This window comes from Microcebus murinus, chromosome 20 (assembly GCF_040939455.1).
Source record: "Microcebus murinus isolate Inina chromosome 20, M.murinus_Inina_mat1.0, whole genome shotgun sequence".
Taxonomy (NCBI): domain Eukaryota; kingdom Metazoa; phylum Chordata; class Mammalia; order Primates; family Cheirogaleidae; genus Microcebus; species Microcebus murinus.
This window is the reverse complement of record NC_134123.1, coordinates 35,130,494-35,154,091: the sequence shown is the minus strand read 5'-3', so window position 1 is coordinate 35,154,091 and position 23,598 is coordinate 35,130,494. Positions and strand designations below refer to the sequence as shown.

Sequence of the window (23,598 nt, the reverse complement as noted above, 5' to 3'; positions counted from 1 at the left end):
GCACCTGTCCGCGCGCGCGTCGGAGGCAGTCCCAGCAGGAGGGGGGCTTGACCACCAGGCTGCATTTTGTGTCTTAGGAACCGGGTCTGGCTGTGTTGCCCCGGCCGGAGTGCGGTGGCGTCATCACAGCCTGGCCTCAAGTGATCCTCCTTCCTCAGCCTCCAAGTAGCTGGGGCTTTCAGGTGTGCACCACCAGGCCCAGCTCCAGCTAATTTTTCTATTTTTAGTAGAGACGGGGGTCTCACTATGTTGCCCATGCTGGTCTTGAACTCCTGGCCTCAAGCAACCCTCCCGACTCTGCCTCCCAGAGTGCCGGGGTCACAGACGCGCCGGCCTTCGTACTGCTTTAGGGGTGAACCTAGTGATGTGACTCGTGTCTCGATCATAAAGGGGGGAAGAACGACAGAAAGAAACTGGCGGAGATGCTAGCAGTCTCAGTTCTTAGAACCTGAAGCTTTCATCGTGTGAGAACCAGGCCTGACGCTTCGGGTTTCTGGGAAACCTAAGACCCTGACACGGGAGCCCCCTCCTTCCAGGTGATGCCAGATAAACGGCTCAGCTAGTCAACGGCGCGGCCTGGCAGGTCCTGGATGGTCCTGAGGTCTGCCCCGGCCGGGATGCAGGGAGGGCTTTACTTTTCCAGTGTTGTCAAGTTTTCTGTAGAGAGCATGAATTGTGCCTATTTAAAAAAAAAAAAAAAAAAAACTTGGCCAGGCGCAGTGGCTCACGCCTGTAATCCTAGCACTCTGGGAGGCCGAGGTGGGTGGGTCATTTGAGCTCAGGAGTTGGAGACCAGACTGAGGAAGAGCAAGACCCCGTCTCTACTATAAATAGAAAGAAATTAATTGGCCAACTAAAAATACATAGAGAAAAAATTAGCCGGGCATGGTGGCATGTGCTGGTAGTCCCAGCTACTCAGGAGGCTGAGGCAGGAGGATCGCTTGAGCCCAGGAGTCTGAGGTTGCCGTGAGCTAGGCTGACGCCACGGCACTCTAGCCAGGGCAACAGAGTGAGAATCCGTCTCAAAAAAAAAAGTTAAAGGAACATAAAGGTCAGTTGGGTGGTGCAGTTGGTGCTTTGTGAGAAAGTTGGGGGTCGCTGGGGTCGGGGCACCTGAGTCCCATCTGAACTTTAGGGGGGCAGCCCCTGGCCCTGGGTTGTACAGATCCTCAGCTGGTCAAGAACTCAGTGTAGGGGGTTCAGACCTGGATTTTTAAGCCTACATTGTGTTGAAGTTCAGTTCTGGCATGTGTGCCCTGAGCCGTGTAGAATGTATTTGAGTCAAACAGTGGTGGGGGTTGGGGGGAAGAATTGACGTGGATCTTCCCAGAGGCTCTGTCTCAAAAAAAAAAAAAAAAAAAAAGACCAGCAGACCAGCTGCAGTTAGAGGCCCTGTTAAGTCTTCAGGCTGTAGCTGTTCACCAGGTGGAGGGAACTGTCTCCCCCCCAGGTGACACAATGCTCCCCACTCCCTGCTTCACATTTAGAAGGTAGAGACAGACGCCTGTTCTCAGGGAGGCAGAGGAAGCTGGACCTAAGCAACTGTTAGGTCCTAACCACCAGGAGTGTCTGTTCAGTATGTGGGCCCCGTTGCTCCATGGGGTCCGGCCCCTGCTCTCCATAGATAAGCTGAGGGACTGGTTGCTGCTGGGGCCTCCTCCCCACTGTGCTGAGCACGCCCCACCCACAGTTCCCTTCTCTTGCTGCTGTGGTGGTACCAGAGCAGGACTTGGCTGAGTCTTGAGCCAAAGCTGGAGTCTGCCCACAGCGCTAAAGAGAAGCCTCGGTGGACGGCGGCCCTGCTCTCCCGAGCAGGACGGGGCCACCATGGAGCAGGGGGGGACACCCCCCCAGCCAAAGCCAGGGCAAGTCGGTTACTGCAGAGATGAAGCCCGAAGTTGACGGCTGGTGCATCTTCTCCCCCGTTTTAATGCTAAAAATCACGCCCAAGGGTGGAGATTTAACCTGCTGATGAGACACGTGGTGTATGAAGAAGCATGATCGGGGCCGGGCGCGGTGGCTCACGCCTGTAATCCTAGCACTCTGGGAGGCCGAGGCGGGCGGATTGCTCGAGGTCACGAGTTCTAGACCAGCCTGAGCAAGAGCGAGACCCCGTCTCTACTATAAATAGAAAGAAATTAATTGGCCAACTAAAAAACATATATATTAAAAAAAATTAGCTGGGCAAGGTGGTGCATGCCTGTAGTCCCAGCTACTCGGGAGACTGAGGCAGGAGGATCGCTTGAGCCCAGGAATTTGAGGTTGCTGTGAGCTAGGCTGACGCCACGACACTCACTCTAGCCTGGGCAACAAAGCGAGACTCTGTCTAAAGAAAAAAAAAGAAGCATGATCAATCACAGGACTGGCAGCTGACAAAACAACCCCACTGCGGCGCTACACTTCCGCTCTCCGCACTTTGAAAGTTCCCCGCCCTTCGTCTACAGCCAATCCAGTTTCTCGGCTGGTTCGGAGAGCCAGTCTGGTTGCCCCGCCGGCGGCCGGCGCTGCCTGTTTGCGTTGGAGCGAAAGCCCAGGAAAGCCTTGCCTGCCTGCGTTTCCTTCTCGGTCTCTTGCCAGTTTCCGTCCACTTGGGGAGCCAGAGCTGCCTCGGGGTGGCGTCAGCCTGCCCACCCTCCTCGGGGCCACAGACTGTGCCGGGGCCACCTCGGGAGGGGGCCCCCTCCCCACCTGGCCACCACCGGACTGTGTGGCTTCTGTCACCGTCCACCCCAGGGGTGGCTCCCGGGAGTCCTGGGAGGGAAAGTGTGTGCACGGCACACTGCTGTCACGTTTGGGCCAGCCCCGGGCACAAGCTGGGGGCGGAGAGAGGCAGGCCCGAGTGGCTCTGGGATGGGCTACCTCCTAGCGCAGCTCCCTGGGGCTTGCAGAGTCCAGGGCACCAGTCTGGAATGTGTCTGGCCCCGTGCGGGGGCAGGGGTTGGTGTTAGGAGCGTGGGAGTCTGGAGGCTGGGGTATGGTGGCGTTCACTCCCTGTGACCAGCGAGGGGAGAGGGGGACGCCCCACACAGCAGCAGCCTCAGGACCTGGCTTTGGTGGTGCTACGGCCAGTGTCTGTCTGGTGGCTCAGGGACCGGCCGTGCCAGCTGTTCAATGTTTCCACTGTCCCCCCTCAAGAGTAGCTATTTGGGGTGACTTCAGCCTTAGAGTCCTTCTCGGAAACATGCCTTGCACCGGGCGTGGTGGCTCACACCTGTGGTCCCAGCACCCTGGGAGGCCGAGGCTCGCTTGAGCCCAGGAGTTTGAGATCAGCCTGGGCAACATAGTGAGACCCCCGTCTCTACTAAAAATAGAAAAATTAGCCGGGTGTGGTGGTGCACCTATAGTCCCAGCTACTCAGGAGGCCGAGGCAGGAGAATCGCTTGACCCAGGAGTTTGAGATCAGCCTGGGCCACATAGTGAGACCCCTTCTCTACTAAAAATAGAAAAAATTAGCCGGGTGTGGTGGCACGTGCCTGTAGTCCCAGCTACTCAGGAGGCCGAGGCAGGAGGATCGCTTGAGCCCAGGAGTTGGAGGATGCTGTGAGGGGTGGGACAGAGCCACTGCTCTCTGGGTAACAGAACAAGACCTTGTCTCAAAAACTAAATTTTTATATATATGTGTGTGTGTATTGCTGTGCTTGGCTACCATGATGGAGTCGGTGGCCACACTTGTGCCGTAGGACGCTGCCTCCTGGTCACAGGTGACTGGACGGAGGGGCACAGTGAGCCACTCAGCCCCTCTGCTGGGACCGGGGCCTCTGGGGCTGGGGCGGCCGTCAGCGTGGCTGAGGTGGTTTCAAATGGTTCCCAGCCTGGTCTCTTGTGAGGCCCCCCGGCCCTTCCTGATGCCCCAGGCTTGGATGAAGCGGCAGATTCCTGCCCAGACGTTTGCCTCTCTTGCTCAAAGTGCCTCTGAGTGGCTTTCTCTTTCTTGCAGTCCCAGGAGCCTTAATGAAAGCATGGTCACAAAGGTCGATCTGTGTGGCTCTGCATTAACAGAGGTATAGAGTCTAGAATAAGGGAGGTGAAAGCCCCTTTCTGCTCTGTTCTGTCCCGGATCTGCCCGAAGGGTCATGTTGGCTCGTAGCTATGGGATGCTGCTGGGGGTCGTGGCATGGCTGGACTGACTTCAGGGATGGCAAAGCGGCTGGAACCCTGTCTGTGGGTGTTTCCACTGGACAAGCCTGGAGCTCAGGTCCGTGCCTTGATTTCTTTGGTCAACCAGCGTCCACGGCGCCCCCCGGGAGCCTGACCGCTGAGGACTCACTGCAGGTGGCCGGGGCCCCACTGTGCACCAGGTCACCCACAGACAGACCAGGCCCCTGTGCTCCCGGAACTCACAGTCTCGAGGAGAGAGATGGGAACTAGTAAATAAAGGATAATTCAGGGCCGGGCACGGTGGCTCACGCCTGTCATCCCAGCACTCTGGGAGGCCGAGGTGGGAGGATTGCTTCAGGTCAGGAGTTCGAAACCAGCCTGAGCAAGAGCGAGACCCCCGTCTCTACTATAAATAGAAAGAAATTAATTGGCCAACTAATATATATATATAGAAAAAATTAGCTGGGCGTGGTGGCACATGCCTGTAGTCCCAGCTACTTGTGAGGCTGAGGCAGGAGGATTGCTTGAGCCCAGGAGTTTGAGGTTGCTGTGAGCTAGGCTGACGCCACGGCACTCACTCTAGCCCGGGCAACAGAGTGAGACTCTGTCTCAAAATAAATAAATAAATAATAAAGGATAATTCAGATGAGGAAATAAAACCTCGACCATGCGACTGAGTGACTGGGGAACTGCGTATGTCCGAGGGGTCAGGAGGCCTCTCAGAGGAGGTGACGTGAGCTGAGACCTGAAATGGCAAGATGGGGCTGCCATGGGGTGATCTGAGGGGAGAGTGGCACGTGCAAAGGGCCTGCGGCAGAGACGACGGTGGTGCCCGCGGCTGGAGCGGGTTGAGGGAGGCGGGGAGGCAGGCAGGCCCCATCGCTCCGGGTCTGGGGAGCCACGTGCCGTGAAGGTGAGGGGCGTACTGTCACCTGCTCCACCCGGCCTCCAGCTGGCCCAGCTGGTCCAAACCCAGGAGTGTGGGCGGGAAAAGGCTGCCCAGTCTGCACTCAGGCCGGGTCACTCCCCTGTCAGCTCTGAGCAGCCCCCGGGAGGCTGGCCGGCGTGGAGGGTGAGTCAGCAAGGCACCGAGCTCGGGGAGAACGGTCAGTGGTTGGCTGGTGCCAGGACTTCCTTCTCCACACCCAGCGGGTGCCCCCTCCTCCCGGCGCCTGCTGGGACCGGCAGCCCTCTGCTCCCTCCCGGGCAGGGCTAGCTCCACGGCCACCGCTGCTCTTCAGAGATGCTGCCGGGGTCAGGGGCTGGGCTGAGTCCCTCTGGTCTGGGTCTGAGGCTTCTCACGCTGGCCTCATCCTGCGAGGCTGCTGCTGTGGTCGGGGCCTCCAGCCTCCATCGGTTTCCCTCCCGTCCCTCCCAGCATCCCTCCAGGTTTCCCTCCCTCCAGCTGGGCTCCAATTTCACAACCCAGAGGGGGAAGGCGAAACCGCTGACTGTCTGGTAAAACGTGGGCTCGTTTGGCAAATGTCAGTGACTACTCAGCTGTCTTCACCCCCACTCCCTCACCACCGGCTGTCAGAGGGCTCCCGGCCTCGGGACCCTGGGGTGCCTGTCCCCATGGCGGGCCCCGACACTAACCCAGCTCTCGGCAGGCTGCTGCAGACCCCGGTCTAGAGCACGCTGGGCTCCAGCAGAGCTGGACGTGGCCTTTGCCGGAGCAAGTGGAGCCGGCGGGCCCATCCCAGGCGGGCAGGCGGGCAGGCGGGCGTGAGAGGGCAGTTACTCGGGGCCAGCATGGCCAGAGGATGAGGGCGAGGGCTTGTCTGTCCCCGAGGGTCACAGCTGGTGCACTTGGCGGCTTTGAGCACCTTACTTTGTGCAGCTGCCGCTTCTCAGGTGCAGCCCCTAACGCAGTCGACTCACCTGACCCTCATAGCTCTGCGGGCTGGGCGGCCCCTCGTGTCCCAGACAAGAAGGTGGTTGAGGGCCCCGGGGTCCGGTAGTTTGTCCAAGTGCCCAAGGCGGGGAGGGGCACGGCCGGGCAGCCGCAGGACTCGGCTGTCACGGGCCTGTGGGTCGTCCAGCCTCAGGGCTGCTGGGGACCAGGCTGGCGCCAGCACTAGAGCACAGCGAGGCAGCGGTGAGTACCGGCTTCCTCCCGCGGGCCAGCCCGGGCTCCGCTGCTGACTTGGGGCTGAGAAAGGAAGGGGGGTTCCCACCCATTGCCAAGAGGGACAGGCTCTTGGGGGCAATAGTCTCCGGCAGAGCCCACTCTGTGCCCAGATGGCCTGGGTTTGCGGGCCGGGGCAAGCAGGCAGACACTGGTTTCTGCCGGTTGGCTCTGTTCTTTGCGCTCGGGACAGGGTGCGGGGAGACAGGGGAGCACGCACCCAGGGAATTGAACAGCTCCCCAAACCTTGCAAAATCTCTGGCCAAGGGTCAGGAAAACAACAAGCTGAAGGAACACAGACTGTGGCTGCCTCGGGGAGGGGCCCCGCGTGCAGAGGAAGGCTAAGAGCTGACCGATTGGAATTTACTTTAACCATGCAGGTTTCTTAAATTTTTTTATTGCGGTAAAAATACATACGTTTGCCATTCTAACCATTCTTAAGTGTATAATCCAGAGGCATTAAGCACATTCATAATTGTTGTATAGCTACTACTACTATTTCCAGAACTTTTTCATCATCCTAAAGAGAAAATGCTCCTCATTAAACGGTAACACCTGCTCCCCTCCCCCAGCCCCTGCTGCGCTCCCTTCTACTCTCGGTCTCCACGAATTTGCCCACGAGATTTTTTTTTTTTTTTTTTTTGAGACAGAGTCTGGCTTTTGTTGCCCAGGCTAGAGTGAGTTCTGTGGTGTCAGCCTAGCTCACAGCAACCTCAAACTCCTGGGCTCAAGTGATCCTCCTGCCTCAGCCTCCCGAGTAGCTGGGACTACAGGCATGCGCCACCATGCCCGGCTAATTTTTTCTATATATTTTTAGTTGTCCAGCTAATTTCTTTCTATTTTTAGTAGAGACAGGTCTCACTCTTGCTCTGGCTGGTTTTGAACTCCTGACCTTGAGCGATCCTCCCACCTCGGCCTCCCAGAGTGCTAGGATTACAGGCGTGAGCCACCTCGCCCGGCCTGCCCATGAGATTTGTAACAGTGGAATCGTACAGTGTTTTCCTTTTGTGTCTGGCTCCCAGCGCTCGAAGACACGTGGTGAGGTCCACGCACGCTCTAGCTCGTACCAGAACCGTGTTCCTTTTTATGGCCAAATAATATTCCATCACATGGACAGACCAGATTCTGCTCACACAGTAATCCATTAGTGGACGCTGGGCTGTTTCCTGTTAAAATTAATGTGTAAGCATAAACAAAGTCCTGATGACGGTATTATCCTTGGGGAGAAGTTAACAGCTAAGTGGTACAGCTCAGTCTCCTCTGACCATGTTGCTCTTCCAAGACTAAATTACTGTTTTACTTTACCTTTTATCTATTTATTTTTTTAGAGACAGAGTCTCACTCTGTTGCCCAAACTAGAGTGCTGTGGCGTCAGCCTAGCTCACAGCAACCTCAAACGCCTGGGCTGAAGCAATCCTCCTGCCTCAGCCTCCCGAGTAGCTGGGACTACAGGCACGTGCCACCATGCCCGGCTAATTTTTAGTTGTCTGGCTAATTTTCTTTCTATTTTTAGTAGAGACAGGGGTCTTGCTCTTGCTCAGGCTGGTCTTGAACTCCTGACGTTGAGGGATCCGCCCGCCTCGGCCTCCCAGAGTGCTAGGATCACAGGCGTGAGCCACCACGCCCGCCCCTAAATTACTGTTTTAAACGATAGCAGTGACACGTTCAGCAAGGACTCGGAACCCAGGCTGGTGGAAGAGAGGTGGCCTCGGATGAGAAGTAGGGAAGGCTGGGCTCAAGGCCTGTTTTGCCCCTTGGCAGACGCTGTCCCGCGCTGGCCCCTGATATCCTTTTCTGCAAAAGAGGCTGGATGAGAACATGGCCCGAATTCCAGGAACGGGCTGTGGGCTGGGCGTCTGTGGAGGAGTAGCCGGACTGGCCGGCTCCCCTGCTCTTCCCGCCTCTCCCGGCCTGGCCAGCCGGCAAGTTGGGCAGATGTTTTCAGAGGATCTGTCCCCGTTTTGCTACTTTTATTTTGTGAATAGGCGGTACGTGTGTGTAGCAAAACATTAAAACAGGCCCGGCACGGCTTGGTGGCTCACGCCTGTCATACTAGCACTCTGGGAGGCCAAGGCAGGAGGATCCCTTGAGCTCAGGAGTTTGAGACCAGCCTGAGCAAGAGCAAGACCCCGTCTCTACTAAGAATAGAAAGAAATTAATTGGACAACTAAAAATATATAGAAAGCCTGGGCGCAGTGGCTCATGCCTATAATCCTAGCACTCTTGGAGCCTGAGGCGGGAGGATTGCTCAAGGTCAGGAGTTTGAAACCAGCCTGAGCAAGAGCAAGATCCCGTCTCTACCAAAAAATAGAAAGAAATTAATTGGCCAACTAAAAATATATAGAAAAATTTAGCTGGGCATGGTGGGGTGGCACATGTTTGTAGTCCCAGCTACTAGGGAGGCTGAGGCAAGAGGATCGCTTGAGCCCAGAAATTGGAGGTTGCTGTGAGCTAGGCTGACACCACAGCACTCTAGCCCGGGCAACAGAGTCAGACTCTGTCTCAAAAAACCCACTAAAACAGCACAAAAGAGTATTCCAGAGAAGATCATGTCTCCCTCCCACCTGCCAGCCCCGCCCTCCCGCGTTGGGCAGGTTGCAGGCTTTGGCTGCGCAGTGAGTAGCTCCTGCCAGTTGCAACATTGTATCTTAGAGGTTCCACACTGATACACAGAAAGTGCCTGATTTTCTTTAACTGCTACAGAGTACTCCACTGCAAGGTGCATGCCATTTGTTTAACCCTTCCGCAGGCAGGTAGTTTGTTCTCTCACGTTTTGCTACTTTGACAATTCTTGGGCGCACGCATTCGGGTGTGGGGCGAGTTCTGAGACTTCCCCGTCTCCCTGCAGAGACTGCTGGAGCCAGACCAGAGGGTGGGGCTGCGAGAGAGAGTCAGAATTTAAACACACACTTCCCATGAAAGTCTGCATTTCTGCGTTTTTGTGTTTTTTTTTTGTTGTTGTTGTTCTAAGTTGGAGGGCCTGGGTTTGTGTTTGGGCTCACACCCACCAGCTCCCTCCCTGGCGCCCCTGAGCCATGCCGCCCACCCACGGAGCCCCTCTTCCTTTCTGTGGCCCCTCAAGGGCAAAGGCCAAACCGAGGGGCCCAGACCAGCCTCTCCGCCAAGGCGACAGCAGGTGCTTGCTGAGGTCAGTGCTGTCTTACCGCCAGGTGCGCAGGGCAGGCGCGGCTGGAACCCGGGCCCCAGCCCCGTTCAGGCCACGCGCGGACCAGCAGCCCCACGGTCGCGCCGTCGTCCCCGCGGTCCCCAGGGGGCGCTACGTCCTCGCGTCTCCGCGAGCAAAGCGAAAGTCGCCTGGGCCACGCGGGCGCAGTTGCGCGTGGGGTGCTCCCTGGGGACCCAGGCCCGGGCAGCCTTCATGTGGCCCCCGCCCGGCCACCGCGGGGCGCAGCGCCCCCTGCCCACCCCACGCGCTCCCAGGCGGCGGGGCCAGGCTGCGAGGTGGGGTCTTCTTGGCATGAGCGGACTGGGGTCTCCACCCGACGTGCCAGCTCAGGCCTGGGGCAGGGGGGTGCGCTGGCCGCTGGGGGGCTGCCGGGGCGCGCCGTGCCGTCAGGGGAGACGCGGGGGCGGGCACGCCCGGGAGGGCGGGCGTGCGGGGGCCGAGCTTATAAAGGCCCGCGGGCGGAGGGCGGGAGCCACGAGCCGCGTCCGGCCCAGCTCGGCCTCGGACACCCGCGCTGCGCTCCGCCGAGGGGCAGGCTGAGCCCGAGCGAGCGCGGCCGGGCGGAGGAGCAGGAGGAGGAGGCGCAGTCGCCGGGGTCCCGGCCCGGCGCGCGGCACGTGCGGCGACCCGCCCCAGCACCATGGCGCGCCGGCCCCCGGGCCCCAGCACCGCCCCTTAGCGCCCCGCACGGCCCGCGCCGGCCGCCAGGCATGGAGCCGCACGTGCTGGGCGCCGTGCTCTACTGGCTGCTGCTGCCCTGCGCGCTCCTGGCCGGTGAGTGGGCGCGGGAGTCCCAGGGCGCGCGGGCCTGGGCGCCCGCATTCCAGACGCCTGAGAGCGCCGGGCAGGAAGGGCGGCGGCGGGCGGGGAGAGCGCCTGGGACGGGGCCGGCGAGGGGGTCGCTGGCCCCTCTGGAAGGGCAGGCGGTGGTGAGGGGAGCGCGAATCTCTTTTTCTCCTTGGTGTCTAAAAAAAAAGAAAAGCGCAAACTTGCAGCAGGACTTCCTGACCAATCTGGGAGAAGGCGGGCTTCCTGCCCGGAGCTGTTGAATTTGGAGCCTGCGGAGCAGACTAAATAACGTCTGTGCCCTGGGTGGGCCCGGTTCCCCGCACCCCCAGGCCGTGCGGGGCTGGGCAGCCTGGCACTTTGGGAAAATAGCTCGGGCTCTTCCCAGCCCTGCTGGGCTGCGTTTCCCAGGGGCTGGGCAGGCCTCTGCCTCGGGCGTGGGGAGGGGCCACCCCCAGGAAGCTGTGGCCTGGGTCAGCTGGGGGTTCCCTGTCCCCTGCTAGCCGAGTAGCCCCTTTCGCAAAGCGCGTAGGTGTGGCCGTGTGGCTCTGGCTGCTCCAGGGCCTGGAGCCCCCACCCGCCCCCTCCCTGCGGCCGCCCGCGCAGGGCAGAGGGCCCAGGAGCTCGCTCTGCCCTGCCATGTGTGACGGAGCTGGCAGGCCGTCCGGTTAAATTACTCCACGGAAAGATGGAATAGTTCGCGTTAGTTTGAAAGTCTGTTGTGTGGAAACCGTCAGTGCCCCGCGGGCGGGGGTGTTTGTTATCCTGGAGGCCTTTCCAGAGCTAATGCCACCCTCCTCACTCTAGGTAGGCGGCCGCTTGCGTCGGCTCCAGGGGCGCGGGGAGGAGCCCCCACCTGAGCTCCCAAAAACCAGCGCGTGGTTTTATTTGTGGCACATTAAGGTGGTGAAACTTGGGGGGAAACATTCTAGGCAGGGGTCAGTCAGAGCCAGCGGGGTTGAAAGGAGGGTTTTTTGGGAAGTTTTGTCCGGTTGGGTCGGTTGCTATGATAGGACAGAGCAGCCCCCGGGTCCTCTCAGGAGAGCAGGGCCTGGCCGGCAACAGCGGGCCTGTTTCCACCCCCTGCACCCTGGGGAAGCAGGATGGGCAGAAACAAGTGGAAGAGGCCAGCCCTGGGCAGGGCAGGGCTGAGATCTGACACAGCAGGGGGAGGGGGCAGGTACCGTGTTTCCCTGAAAATAAGCCCTACCCATAAAATAAGCCCTAGCAGGATTTCTAGGCATTTGCGCAATAGAAGCCCTACCCTGAAAATAAGACCTAGTGACGGGCGTGGCTACGCAGCGCGTCTGCACAACCCGTGCGTTTGGTTGAGGAGCGGGAAAGAAGACGAGCAGCCCTTCTCATCTGCCCCGTGACAGCTCTAGTGCTCGGCAGGAGAGATCGGGGCCAGTGTTTCTAAAGGAAACAGAGTCGCAAGAAATTCAGGGTGGGATTCGGGGTTTGGAGAGTTAGGGTGATGTTCCAGAAGACGACGACTTAACTATATTTGAATAAATGTAGATGGTTGTACCGTACTTAACAAAAAACAAAAACATCCCCTGAAAATGAGCCCTAGGGTGTCTTCTTGAGGAAAAATAAATATAAGCCCCTGTTTTGTTTTCGGAGAAACACGGTACGTGTCTACAAGGCGCAGGGTTTCTCTGACCGCCCCTCAGGCCGCTGCAGCCTCAGCCTGCAGCATTTCCAGGTGGGGAGTGAGGATGGGACAGGTGAGCTTCCCTCTTCCCCCCTAGTCCCTGAGTGGGGTGGGCCTCCTTCCTGGGGGCGCACCCCGCTCTCTGTCGGCGTTGGCTGCTCCTTGAGCACGGTGGCCAAGATTTCCTCTAAAGGGCCGGATGGTAAATATTGTCACGTCACGAGTTCTTCTTCTTCTGATATTTTTTCCAGCCATTATAAAGATGTAAAAACCACTCTTAGCGTGTGGGCTGCACCCAAACCGGTGGTGGGGCCAGATTCCGCAGGCGGGCAGGACGCAGTTTGCTGCTGCCCCCTGGGAGCTAGCCTGGGGCCTCGGTTCTCCTGGCCGCCCAGCCGCTGCCCACCCAGCCTGCCTGGAGCCCCTGTTCTCTCGCCGCCTCCGAGGGGCCTACGGGGAGCCTGTGCTAGCTCGGGTTCCCCCGCCCAAGGCTACGTGTCCGGGTCACCTGGGAAGCTTTTTAAAATACTGATGACTCATTCTCTGCACAAAACTTTCCACGAACCTAAAACTGCCCCCAAATAAAGCCTATTAATTTTAAAAATACTGCAGATGCCCGGGCCACACCCTACATTGATTCTGCGCCTGGGCGGGGAGTGAGGGCTCCAGCATTTTCGGTTGAGCTGCTGGGGAAGGGGAGGTAGAGCCAGCCCAGGAGCCCTGCCTGGGTGACACCTGGCACTCGGTGTCTGGCTGTCCGGCCCCGGGGCGTGGGCAGCTCCCCGGGACTAGGGGTAGAACACTCGCTCTGTTGTCTTCCGGGCTCCTCTCTCCCCGGTGAGCGCTGGCTCCTCGCGGCCAGTTGTGCGCTGTTTTGGAAACGAATAAAGCAGGTCTTCAGAGGGCGTTCGTCAGAGGCCGGGCTGGCTCAGGCAGCACCGTGGGGAGGGTTTGAGTCACGCCGGGCTGTCCCTGCCCTGCTCCCCGGGCAGCCCTACTACCCGGCAGGCCTGGGGAGGGCTATCCCCGGAGCCCTCTGGGGAGCAGGACCCGGAGCTAGGGGGACGTACAGAGAGGCTTCAGGGCAGGACGTTTTGTGACATTTTGTGATTTCGTGCGGACAGGACCACACCCCTCGGGGGAGGCCAGAAGCATAAACGGCACAGCAGAGGGGCAGGTAGCAGGCAGCGGAAACCGAGTCACCCACTTCGGCAAACACGTGCGGCGTGACAACCTTCTGCTTTTCGGGGTGCCTCGAGGCCCGGCCCGGCGGGGCACACCCACCAGCACACACCTCGGTCCCCCGGGCTGGCCGGCCTCTCGCCAAGAGGCAAGCGCCAGTTAGAGCGGAGGGCACTTCCTCCTTTTCAGACCCATGTCAGCGTCCCGCCGCCCGGGCGGCAGACAGGAAGGGCTGCCTTCTGCCTCGGCAGCGAGAAAACGGGCCTTGGGGACGGCGGGGACGTGGTCACCGCCACTCGGCAGCCACGTGGGCCGCTCCTGGTGGGGTGAGGTGAGAGACCCGCCCTGCGGGCTGAGTCACGGGGATTTCGGAGAAGGCCAGCTTTGCCACCCTTGGCAGGCGACCTGTGCTGGGGGCTGTGCCCTGCGGGGCCACGCTCTGCCGGTGCCTCCGGGAGGAAGGGCACCGAATCCGGCAGTCGCAGGCGGTGGGCGCCGCCTGCCCTGAGCATCCGCCTCCTGGACCGGCAGGTGGGGGCTGCCGGCTCGCGGTAGCGAAGACCGCGTGTGCGAGTGTGCACGCGTGTGCACGCGTGTGCATGTTGGGGAGGGGCCGGGGCCTGCCCAGGAGCGGCGAGTGGTCGTCCTGCAGGTGTGGTCGTGGGCCCAGCGCACAGGGGACTTCAGGGGAAGTGTCTTTGCTGGGGGCGGGCGGAGGTGCCCGGTCTCTGATCCCGGCCCCAGGCTGCTTCCTGGGCGGTGTCTGCTTACGTGGCTTTAATTCTGCTTTCTGTTCTGGAAGATGGAGGGCGACAGGCCCCGTCCCCACGCTGGCAGGCCTCCCCTGCCCCGCTGCCTGCTCCGGGGATGGGTGGGGGGTGTCCTCCCCCTGCCACTTCTGTCCCCAGGGCCCAGGGTGGGCCCACTCTGGCCCTCAGAAAGCCCCCTTTTCAATTCTGCAAGATGTTGGTTTTCGGCTATTTTAGGGATATACAATTAGACATTCGCTTCTTTGTATATGTTTTTTCTCGTGGATGGTAAAGCGCTTTGTACTTCCTCATGACCTGGAGTCCAGGCATTGCAGGAGCAGGTAACATGGTGGCACAGGTGGGCACAGGTGCTCGCTGAACACAGGCCCTGTGTTTTCCTCAGGGGAGCAGCAGTGACTGCAGCTCCTGCTCATCTCGGCCCCAGCCGGGCCCGGGGGCCAGAGTCCCCCACGCCTGCTGTCCTCCCTCCCACTCTTCTTTTCTTTTTGAGACAGTCTCTCGCTCTGTTGCCCGGGCTAGAGTGCCGTGGCGTCATCACAGCTCACTGCAGCCTCCAACTCCCTGCTCAAGCGATCCTCCTGCCTCGGCCTCCCAGAGTGCTGGGATTACAGGGGGGAGCCACCGCGCTGGCCATCCGCTATCCCACACTTAACCTTTGACCCCCTCCGCCAGCCTCAGAGTGCAGCGTGTTTTAGCCTATTCTGTGGATCAGGAATCTGGGGTAGGGAAGTTAATTCTCTCGCCTGGGATGGCAGGAGGGCTGACAAGCCCAGGTTGAGGTTTCTTCCTTCCCCGGGTGGGTGGGTCCCACACCTGCCCTGGCAGGTGTTGAACCTGGGAGCATTTGGGGTAGAAGGTCGTGGTGAGGACAGCGAGGAAGAGGAGGCTGGGAGGGTTAACGACTGGGAGGGTGTGTGGGAGGAGGCAGCCTGTCTTGCTTTGAGGTCCCCGGCCCCCCTCTCTGGGCCCCGTGCTGTGCCCCATAAATGAGGCTTTTAATGAGACTGTAAAAGCGTAACAGTCGTCATGGTTGCTCCAAGGTCTCCCAGGGCTCGGGTCTCACGCCTGGCCCCGGCGGGGCGGGGCGGGGCAGCCCTCCCACGGCGGGACCAGGAGCCCAGAACGCTTTCCCAGATGTGCGGCTCTCGGGCCCAGGCGCCGGCGGTCGGCAGCAGGGCTGGGCCTCCGGGGAGCTGGGCTGACGGGCCTCCCACCGTGGGTCCCCTGAGCGCACAGGGCGGTTCTCGGGAGGATGGAGGGGACTCCGATGGGCTGGCAGGGCCGTCTGCGTCCTCACGCTCCGGGCAGAGCGTGTCCCCAGGGGTGTCTGCAGCCTGGCTCCAGGCCACACAGATTCCCGAGCGCTAATTCATTCAGGGCCTCCTGCTTGCTCCCGGGGCAGAGGGAGGCCTGGGCCGACACCTCCGGGAGTGGGCGAGCACAGGCGGGAAAAGAAAGGAAGTGCAACAGATGATGCCGTCCAGGATGGGGTCCCCCGACGCCCCCATCTGGAATGGAGTCCCCCGACACCCCCATCTGGAATGAGGTCCTCCTATACCCCCATCCAATATGGGGTGCCCGGACACCCACATCTGGAATGGGGTCCCCGGACACCCCCATCCAATATGGGGTGCCCCGACACCCACATCTGGAATGGGGTCCCCGGACACCCCCATCCAATATTGGGTCCCCTGACGCCTCCATCCAATATGGGGTCCCCTGACACCCCCATCCAATATGGGGTCTCCTGACACCCCCATCTGGAATGAGGTCCCCCAACACCTCCATCCAATATGGGGTCCCCCACGCCCCATTCAATATGAGGTCCCCAACACCCCCATCCAATATGGGGTCCCCTGACACCCCCATCTGGAATGAGGTCCCCCAACACCTCCATCCAATTTGAGGTCCCCTGACACCTCCATCCAATATGAGGCCCCCCCGACACCTCCATCCAATATGGGGTCCCCCGACACCTCCATCCAATATGGGGTCCCCCGACACCCCCATCTGGAATGGGGTCCCCCAACACCTCCATCCAATTTGAGGTCCCCCAAAACCTCCATCCAATTTGAGGTCCCCCAACACCTCCATCCAATGTGGGGTCCCCCAACACCACCATCTGGAATGGGGTGTGGTACCCTCCCCCGCAGGTGCAGGGTTGCAGTGAGGAGGGCAGGTGGGGGCACAGTGCTGTGAGCTGGGCTGGGCGGGCAGAGACCCTCACGGGCCGGGGCAGGGGAGAGGTGAGCTGGGGGCGGGGAGGCCAGTCTGGCCAGAGTGAGGGGTCGGCAGCCGGCAGGAGGAGGAGGAGGAGGTGGCCCCACACCTCACAGCCTACCTTAGGCCCTGGAGCTTCTGGAACGAGCCAAGCTGGTGGGGGGGGGCTGTGGGAGGGGTGATCTGGGGGTGACTCTAGGGTGCAGTCTGGGGGGGTGCGGAGAGGACACTGCTGAGCAGCCTCACTGCCAGAGGCTGGATCCCCTGCTTTAGTTTGTGTTTAGTGTCAACTGTGCAGGTAACGTGTAAGTACTGTTTGTGAAAAAAGTGAACTATTAAACCAGATAAGAGGAAATTCTCTTTTTAACCCTTTAAGCCTCTGTCCTCCCGGTTTCCGGAAGGAGGCTCCGTGGTGGGTGTGCCGAGTCTGGGCGTGTCTCTCCCCTCAGTGTGAACAGGTCCGTGGTCCCTGTGGGCCACGGTGTGCCACGTTGGGGCCACGGCCGGCAGCACTCGGTGACGGGTGCCCTGCCTCTTGGATGTCCTGGTTGCTGCCGGGGTTGGGGCCGCACACAGCACCGTGGTCCTGGTCCTCACGTGCACAGGGGTCCCTGGTCCCTACGCATCTGGGGACCCGACTGCCCTGGGGACATGAGGGGGGCCCAGGCATCGTGGGCCGTGGGTAGCCATCCGGCCAGACCGGCACCCTGGGCACCGTGGAGGCCCCTCCGGCCAACTCGCGAGGCTCCCACTGTCCCGCCGCTGTCCCGGGAGCCTGGCCGCGTGGTGGATTTTTCTGGTATGTTTTAGTAGCATAATTATGGGGAGTATTTTTAGGTCCCTCTAACAAGCCGGCGCTGTTTACAGCCCCAGCCGGCCCTGTTTTCTCGGCGGGTATATATAGCCGGGGCCGCTTCTTCTCAGGTTCTGGCTAAAGAGGGACAGTGGCCGCCTCAGCCACCTCCTGTGGTTTCCTTTGCCAGGGACAGGCGGCTAAAATCGGCCCAGGAAGAGCCGGCTGGCTCCAGGGTAGCAGGGACGGGGCCTCGGGCAGGGCGTCGAGACCGAGAGAGGGACCAGCTTCCTCCGGCCCTGTCCGGCTGGTACCACGGACCACCCCCGCTCCCCGTGCCTGGTGCGTTAGGTCCAGGTGCCCCCCTCTCCCGTGTGTCTGAAGCCGCCTGCCCTGGCCACCCTGCCCTCTGGGTCCCCAGGGGAGAGACAGTGACGCCAAACTCCTGCTTATGGGAGGCCGAGGTGGGCGCATCGTTCACGCTCAGGAGTTCGAAACCAGCCTGAGCAAGAGCGAGACCCCATCTCTACTCAAAATAGAAAGAAATTAATTGGCCAACTAAAAATATGTAGAAAAAAATATGTAGAAAAAATGAGCCGGGCGTGGTGGTGCATGCTTGTAGTCCCAGCTACTCGGGAGGCTGAGGTAGGAGGATCTCGTGAGCCCAGGAGTTGGAGGTTGCTGTGAGCTAGAATCCCACCATGGCACTGTAGCCGGGGTGACAGAGTGAAACTCTGTCTCAAAAAAAAAACAACAAAAAAACCCCCCCCAAAAAACCAAAAACAACAAAACAAACTGATGCTTAAACAGGTTCCTGGGCCCTGAGACAGTGAGAGGTGCCGGGGCAGGAGGGGCCAGGTGTGGCAGGACAGGCACCTGCCGGGGCCTCGGGCCTGTGTCTACATCTCCCACTGCCTGGAGCCCCTCCCCAGCCCTCCCATTCACTCCATTCCTGTTGGTGGTTAAAACACTGTTTAAAACAATACATGATTAGTGCAACATGAAGAGGAGCTTTTTTTTTAAAAAAAATTTTTAAATTTTTTGCATTGATGAAGATTCACCTTTTCAGAACAGAGCTTTTTTTTGTTTTGAGACAGAGTCTCGCTCTGTCGCCCGGGCTAGAGTGAGTGCCGTGGCGTCAGCCCAGCTCACAGTAACCTCAGACTCCTGGGCTCAAGCGATCCTCCTGCCTCAGCCTCCCGAGGAGCTGGGACTACAGGCATGTGCCACCATGTCTGGCTAATATTTTCTATATATTTTTAGTTGGCCAATGAATTTCTTTGTATTTTTAGTAGAGACGGGGTCTCTCTCTTGCTCAGGCTGATTTCAAACTCCTGACCTTGAGCGATCCTCCTGCCTGGGCCTCCCAGAGTGCTAGGATTGCAGGTATGAGCACCGCGCCCGGCAGAAAAAGAGCTTTTAGAAGGGAGACAAAACCCTCCACGCTCTACCCCTGACGTCTCAGCGGTTTGGCTCCCTCCCCTCCCATCTGAGGGCCAGCAAGAGACCCCAGGGCTCCTGCCAGGCCCGTGCTTCGCTTGTGCCTCCTCCCCAGGGCCGCCCTTGGGCCGTGTGCCCCGCGTGGCTTGCCGTGTGCCCCGCGTGGCTTGCCGTGTGCCGCCCGTGATGGAGCAATGGCAGGGTTTCGGCCCTTCCCCGGGCGCCAGGCCTCGTCCATGTGGGATAAGCCCGTCTCTGCCAGCCGCCGAGTCCTGGGGGCACAGACCCCGCGTGGCTGCTCCTCGCTCGGCCCTGTCCCCTCGCTTGGCCGCGGCCTCCACGCCCTCTTGCCCGGACGGCCACGGCCTCTCCCTGCCCCAGGCTGTCCGCCGTCGTCTCTGCGATGTGTCTCGGGTCCTTCGGCCACGTGGAGAGATGGGACTCTTGTAGTCTTTTTACTTTCCACGTGGCAGAGGGCCCCGTGGGTTCCAGCTCCCAGCTGCTCTTCCCGGAGCCCTGCGAGGAAGCCGCGCTCGTCTCCCCCCGGGTGTCCGAGAGCAAGTGCTCACACTCAAGGTCCAAACCGTGGGACGGCGTGTCTTCCCTGCGTGGGCCGGCGTGGCCTGGCCACCGGGTCCCCACCTCCCTGCCCTGTGCTGTGCTGTGACGTCCTCCCTCCCTGCCAACCTGCCCTGTCCTGCTGGGAGGGACTGTCCCCTCCCACGGCGGGCGTGGCGGGGGCTCTGTGGCTGTCTGTCACATGAAACCGGCTCCTTTAAGCCCCTGGGAAGTGACAGTCGGGCTTCCTGACCCCGCCCTGCCGCCGTTTCCCGGATCGCGGGGCCGTCTCTGTGTGCAGCCTCCTCTTCCTTCCTTTGGCTGTCCCCAGGAGGGAGTGCCAGGGTCGGGTCGCTGCGCCAGGGGGACGGGACCATTCTGGGCCGTCAGGCTGCGCCGGGCACCTTGTGGAGTGCGGGCACAGCTCGCCTCTGCACAGGGTGCTCCGGGCACCTGGCTTCGCTGCTTTTCTTTTGAGACAGAGTCTCACTTTGTTGCCCAGGCTAGAGTGAGTGCCGTGGCGTCAGCCTAGCTCACAGCAGCCTCACACTCCTGGGCTCAGGCGATCCTCCTGCCTCAGCCTCCCGAGTAGCTGGGACTACAGGCATGTGCCACCATGCCCGGCTAATTTTTTCTATACGTTTTTAGTCGGCCAATTAATTTCTTTCTGTTTTTGGTAGAGACGGGGTCTCCCTATTGCTCAGGCTGGTCTCGAACTCCTGACCTTGGGTGATCCTGGCACCTTGCTGCTTGTGGACCCTCTGGGAGCCCCGTGCGCTCCGGCTGCCGGCCACCGCGGTGAGCAGTGCAGGCAGGCAGTCCCTCGGCCCCTGCGCCCTGTCCCCATCCGGACGTCCACTCCTCCCGGGGTCCGTGTGGCATTTCCTGCTTCCTTGTCCTTCTCCCCGGGACCCAGCTCAGACCTCTGGCTGGCCCAGCAAACGCCCGTCCCCGCGTCCCCTCCGCTCGGCTCACAGACGAGCTGGCACTCGCTGCCCCGAGACTCGAGTCTCCCCGACCGAGAGCCGTCCTGCCCGTCGGGGGTGGCACCCCTTCGCTGCAAGCGTGAGCCTGTGTCTGTCCCCGGTTCATGTCATCACAGCCGGCCAGGCCAGCACGGGCCTCACTGTCCCGTGGGCGGGAAGGAGCGTGAGCAGGGCCGGGAGGACGTGGGCAAGCGACACTCCCCGGCCTCAGTGCTCGGGGTCACGCTCGCCCAGCCCTGCCTGGTGACATGTCCCTGCGCTGCGCTGGGGGCCGCATCCCGGACCTTATCAGGGGGCGCAGACCTTCCCAGCCAGCGAGGAGCTGCCCGGATGGGCCCCAATCTCCGGCGGTCAGCGGCGGATGGGCCCCAATCTCCGGCGGTCAGCGGTGTGTGGGGCGGGTGGGGGATGGGGACGGGGACCGGGGGCAGGGCAGCCCTGCTGGGAGCAGCTGCATGAGCCCCGCCTGCTTGTCCCATGACCTCGGCAGGGGCCTATCCTGCCTGCGTCCTCGTCATCCTGGCCGGCTTCCTCGAGGTGCTTGCAGAGAACGAGATGAGCTGGGACCCCAGCAGAGCCCCGGAGGAAGCCCTGGGCGGGCCTGGACTCCCGAGGGCGGGTGCTGGGCCGGGGGTCGAGTTCTGCACCACTCGAGACCCTTGTCCCCAGACAGTGACAGAGGACTTAGCACAGCCTGGCTGGACTCTCCTCTGGTCCTTAAGCCCCTGGGCGGGCCTGGACTCCCGGGGCAGGTGCTGAGCCAGGGTCGAGTTCTGCACCACTCGAGACCCTTGTCCCCCTGCCGGCGCGGTGGCTCACACCTGCAATCCTAGCACTCTGGGAGGCCGAGGCGGGAGGATCCCTCAAGGTCAGGAGTTCAAAACCAGCCTGAGCAAGAGCGAGACCCTGTCTCTACCAAAAAATAGAAAGAAATTAATCGGCCAACTAAAAATATATATAGAAAAAATTAGCCGGGCATGGTGGCACATGCCTGTAGTCCCAGCTACTCGGGAGGCTGAGGCAGGAGGATCGCTTGAGCCCAGGAGTTTGAGGTTGCTGTGAGCGAGGCTGACGGCACTCTAGCCTAGGCAAGGCAGAGAGACTCTGTCTCAAAAAAAAAAAAAAAAAAAAAAAAGACCCTCATCTCCAGACAGTGACAGAGGACTTAGCACAGCCTGGCTGGACTCCCCTCTGGTCCTTAAGCCCCTGGGCGGGCCTGGACTCCCGAGGGTGGGTGCTGGCCCGGGGGTCGAGTTCTGCACCACTCGAGACCCTCGTCCCCAGACAGCCCCGAGGATGTGGCACAGCCTGGCGGGACCCTCCTCTGGTCCTTAACCACTCTGTACAGCGCTCACCGGCCGCGACACCTCGCCCTCAGCCGGCGCTCACAGTCCGCACGGTGGTCTGCGCTGTGCATTGACGACGCATCCGCTTTGCTCTCGTGCGATGAGGAAAGCTTGAAAGCACTGAAAGCTTGTTTCACTTTTCAGGCAGCTTTTCTTGTAATGTAAATCAGAACAGGTGACATAGACATATATGTTTTCATTGGGTTATTTTTTAATGTTCACAGTTTTATTTTGATAAATGAAAAATTAGAAAAGTCCTATCATGGCTGTCGGCTACAGTCGACGCTGGGCTGTGTGGCTTCATATCACGGTGTTGGCTACAGTCGCCGTGCGTGATCATCTGCGGCTGTTGGCTACAGCCGACGCTCGTACCCAAGTGGTTAAGTCCCCGGGGTTGCAGGCGGGACGCGCCGGCCGCCGTGTTCAGTCCTCCCCACTTGAGGCCAGGCTCGCACAGGTCCCCCTGGGCGGGAATCCACGCCGCACCTGCTGGACGCCGGACACCCCGCTTCCTCCCGGGCCCCCTGTGCCGTCTGCGTCTCGTGTCTGGGCGCAGACACCAGGCCCCTCTTCCCGGCCCCCAGCTGGGCGGGCAGACCCCATCCCCTGGGGTTCTCACTGAGGGTCCCCTCCGACTGTCCACGCCAAAGAGCTGGCTCCTCCCTCCCGGGGCTTGAGACCTGGGCACAGGGGCAGCCTGGGCCGGGGCCAGGAGCCCAGAGGGGAGGAGACGTGGCCTGAGGGAGATGGAGGCAGGTGCAGGGTCATGCCTAGAGCGAGGCTGGCTTCCGGGAGCTTCCAGGCTGGACAGGCTGCCTGGAGTTCCAGAGGGTGCCAGGCCTTCCAGCCACCCCGGGAGGCCGTCTGGGAAGCCGTGCGTATCCATTTACCGCTCCGTGGGCGTCCCAGGCGAGCGAGCCTGCTGTGGGCCGGGCCCTGCATGGGGCTGGGGCTTTGGAGATGAAGAGGCCGTCTGGCCGCTCCTCGGAGGGCAGGGCTGCCCTCATCCGGGTGGCCCCAGGAGCTGGCGCCCTTGTTGGCGACAGTGGGACCAGTGTGCCCGGCAAGACGCGAGTTCCCAGCAGGGCTGGTGCACCTATGCCCGTAGCTGTCCCTCCGTCTGGGGGCTCCCCGCACCCCACTCTTTCCTCTCGTTGTGAGACGAACGCCTTTGCCCTGGGTGCCCGGCTCGGGTCACTCTCAGCACGACCTGCCAGGTGACAGGGTGGCCATACCTTGCAAAACCCAACTTGGCGTGTGGGGCGGTGGGGACAGGCCACAGGCAAGGTGACCTGAGCCCTAGGGCCACAGAGGGACAGGCTGCAGGCAAGGTGACCTGAGCCCCAGGGCCACGGAGGGACAGGCCGCACGCAAGGTGACCCGAGCCCCAGGCCCACAGATGCCTGGCCAGAGTTTGCTGGCTTGATAAAGGAGCCCTGTGCTGAGGCCCTCGGGGCACCTCCCTGGCCTCCCAGGTGCGGCTCAGGTCACGGTCCTCATCCTCAGGGACCTCAGTGGTGGCTGGGACGCCAGTGGCTGGGACGCCCTGCAGCGGAGGTAGGCGGGGCTGGGCCCAGTGAGGGACACCCAGCTTGAGGCCCAGCCTGTGGCTGAGCCACTCAGGTGGGGACGGGCTGGCCCAGCTGAGCCGTGGCGCCGACGGGAGAGTCCTGCGCAGCCCAGGACCTCGGTCTGGCCGAGGGGGAAGGGAGTGGTCCCCACAGTTCCCCCAGCACGGCCCCCTGGCCTGGGCTGGGTGTCCCCTGCGCTAACGGTCACGTCTCCCGGCAGACAAGTCCAGGAGTTGTCCCCGGGGAGGACACCTAGCCCGGCATCCTGGGGGCCGTCTGCAGCCTCGGCCGGGACCCTTCAGCTAGGCTGGGCCGGCTCGGGGGCTGGGCGTCGCTGATGGAAGGGACAGACCTGAAGCCGTCTGTGGCCCTGCTGGCCCCGGCGCGTGGCAGGCCCTGGAGCCTCCACCAGGTGAGCCTCGGCGCCCACCGTGCCCTCCACAGGCAGCTGCCGCCGCCAGCCCCACCCACGGGCAGAGAGCCGCAGGCTCCAGGGGGCCAGGCAAGCCCCCAAATCCGAAACCATCCGAAACTAGGAGCAATTCTGCCCCTGAGCATTGGAGAAAGGGTCCTCAACCCTGATGCCGGTGCTGCCCGCGTGCCAGGAGCTCCCTGTGGGCGTCTCGGTGGCCCTCGAGGTGTCAGTCACCAGGGTGCTGCCCCCACTTTACAGATGAGGAAACTGAGGCCCAGTGAGGCGGTGTAGCTCGTGGAGATGGAACCAAGGCGCTCTGGCTCCAGAGCCCGTCCACCACGGCGACAGCTGCCCCCACCGCGGCAGACAGGCCCAGGCCTGGAGGGAGCGGGGCCTGGCTGCGGTTTGGGGGGGGGAGCCAGCATGCCCCATACTGCCAGGAAGCCTCCATCAATCCCTGG

The 23,598-nt window shown here is 61.2% G+C and overlaps 1 protein-coding gene and 1 long non-coding RNA gene across 3 annotated transcripts in view; one reads left to right on the top strand and one right to left on the bottom strand.

Moving 5' to 3' along the window:
- Window positions 1–7,018: 7,018 nt before the first annotated feature.
- LOC142862566 (uncharacterized) lies at window positions 7,019–9,714 on the bottom strand. Its single transcript, XR_012913644.1, has 3 exons — window positions 9,391–9,714; window positions 8,997–9,104; window positions 7,019–7,392 (listed from the first exon to the last, which is right to left on the bottom strand). It is a non-coding gene; the product is annotated as an uncharacterized LOC142862566 (long non-coding RNA).
- Window positions 9,715–9,897: 183 nt separating this feature from the next.
- The window catches only part of PIEZO1 (piezo type mechanosensitive ion channel component 1 (Er blood group)), a 53,261-nt gene continuing 39,560 nt past the window's right edge, over window positions 9,898–23,598 (top strand). For both annotated transcript variants that reach the window (XM_075995869.1, XM_075995868.1), the window contains exon 1: window positions 9,898–10,187. In XM_075995869.1, coding sequence (XP_075851984.1) covers window positions 10,124–10,187 — 64 coding nt within the window. In that variant the 5' untranslated portion in view covers window positions 9,898–10,123. The remainder of the gene's footprint in view (window positions 10,188–23,598) is intronic.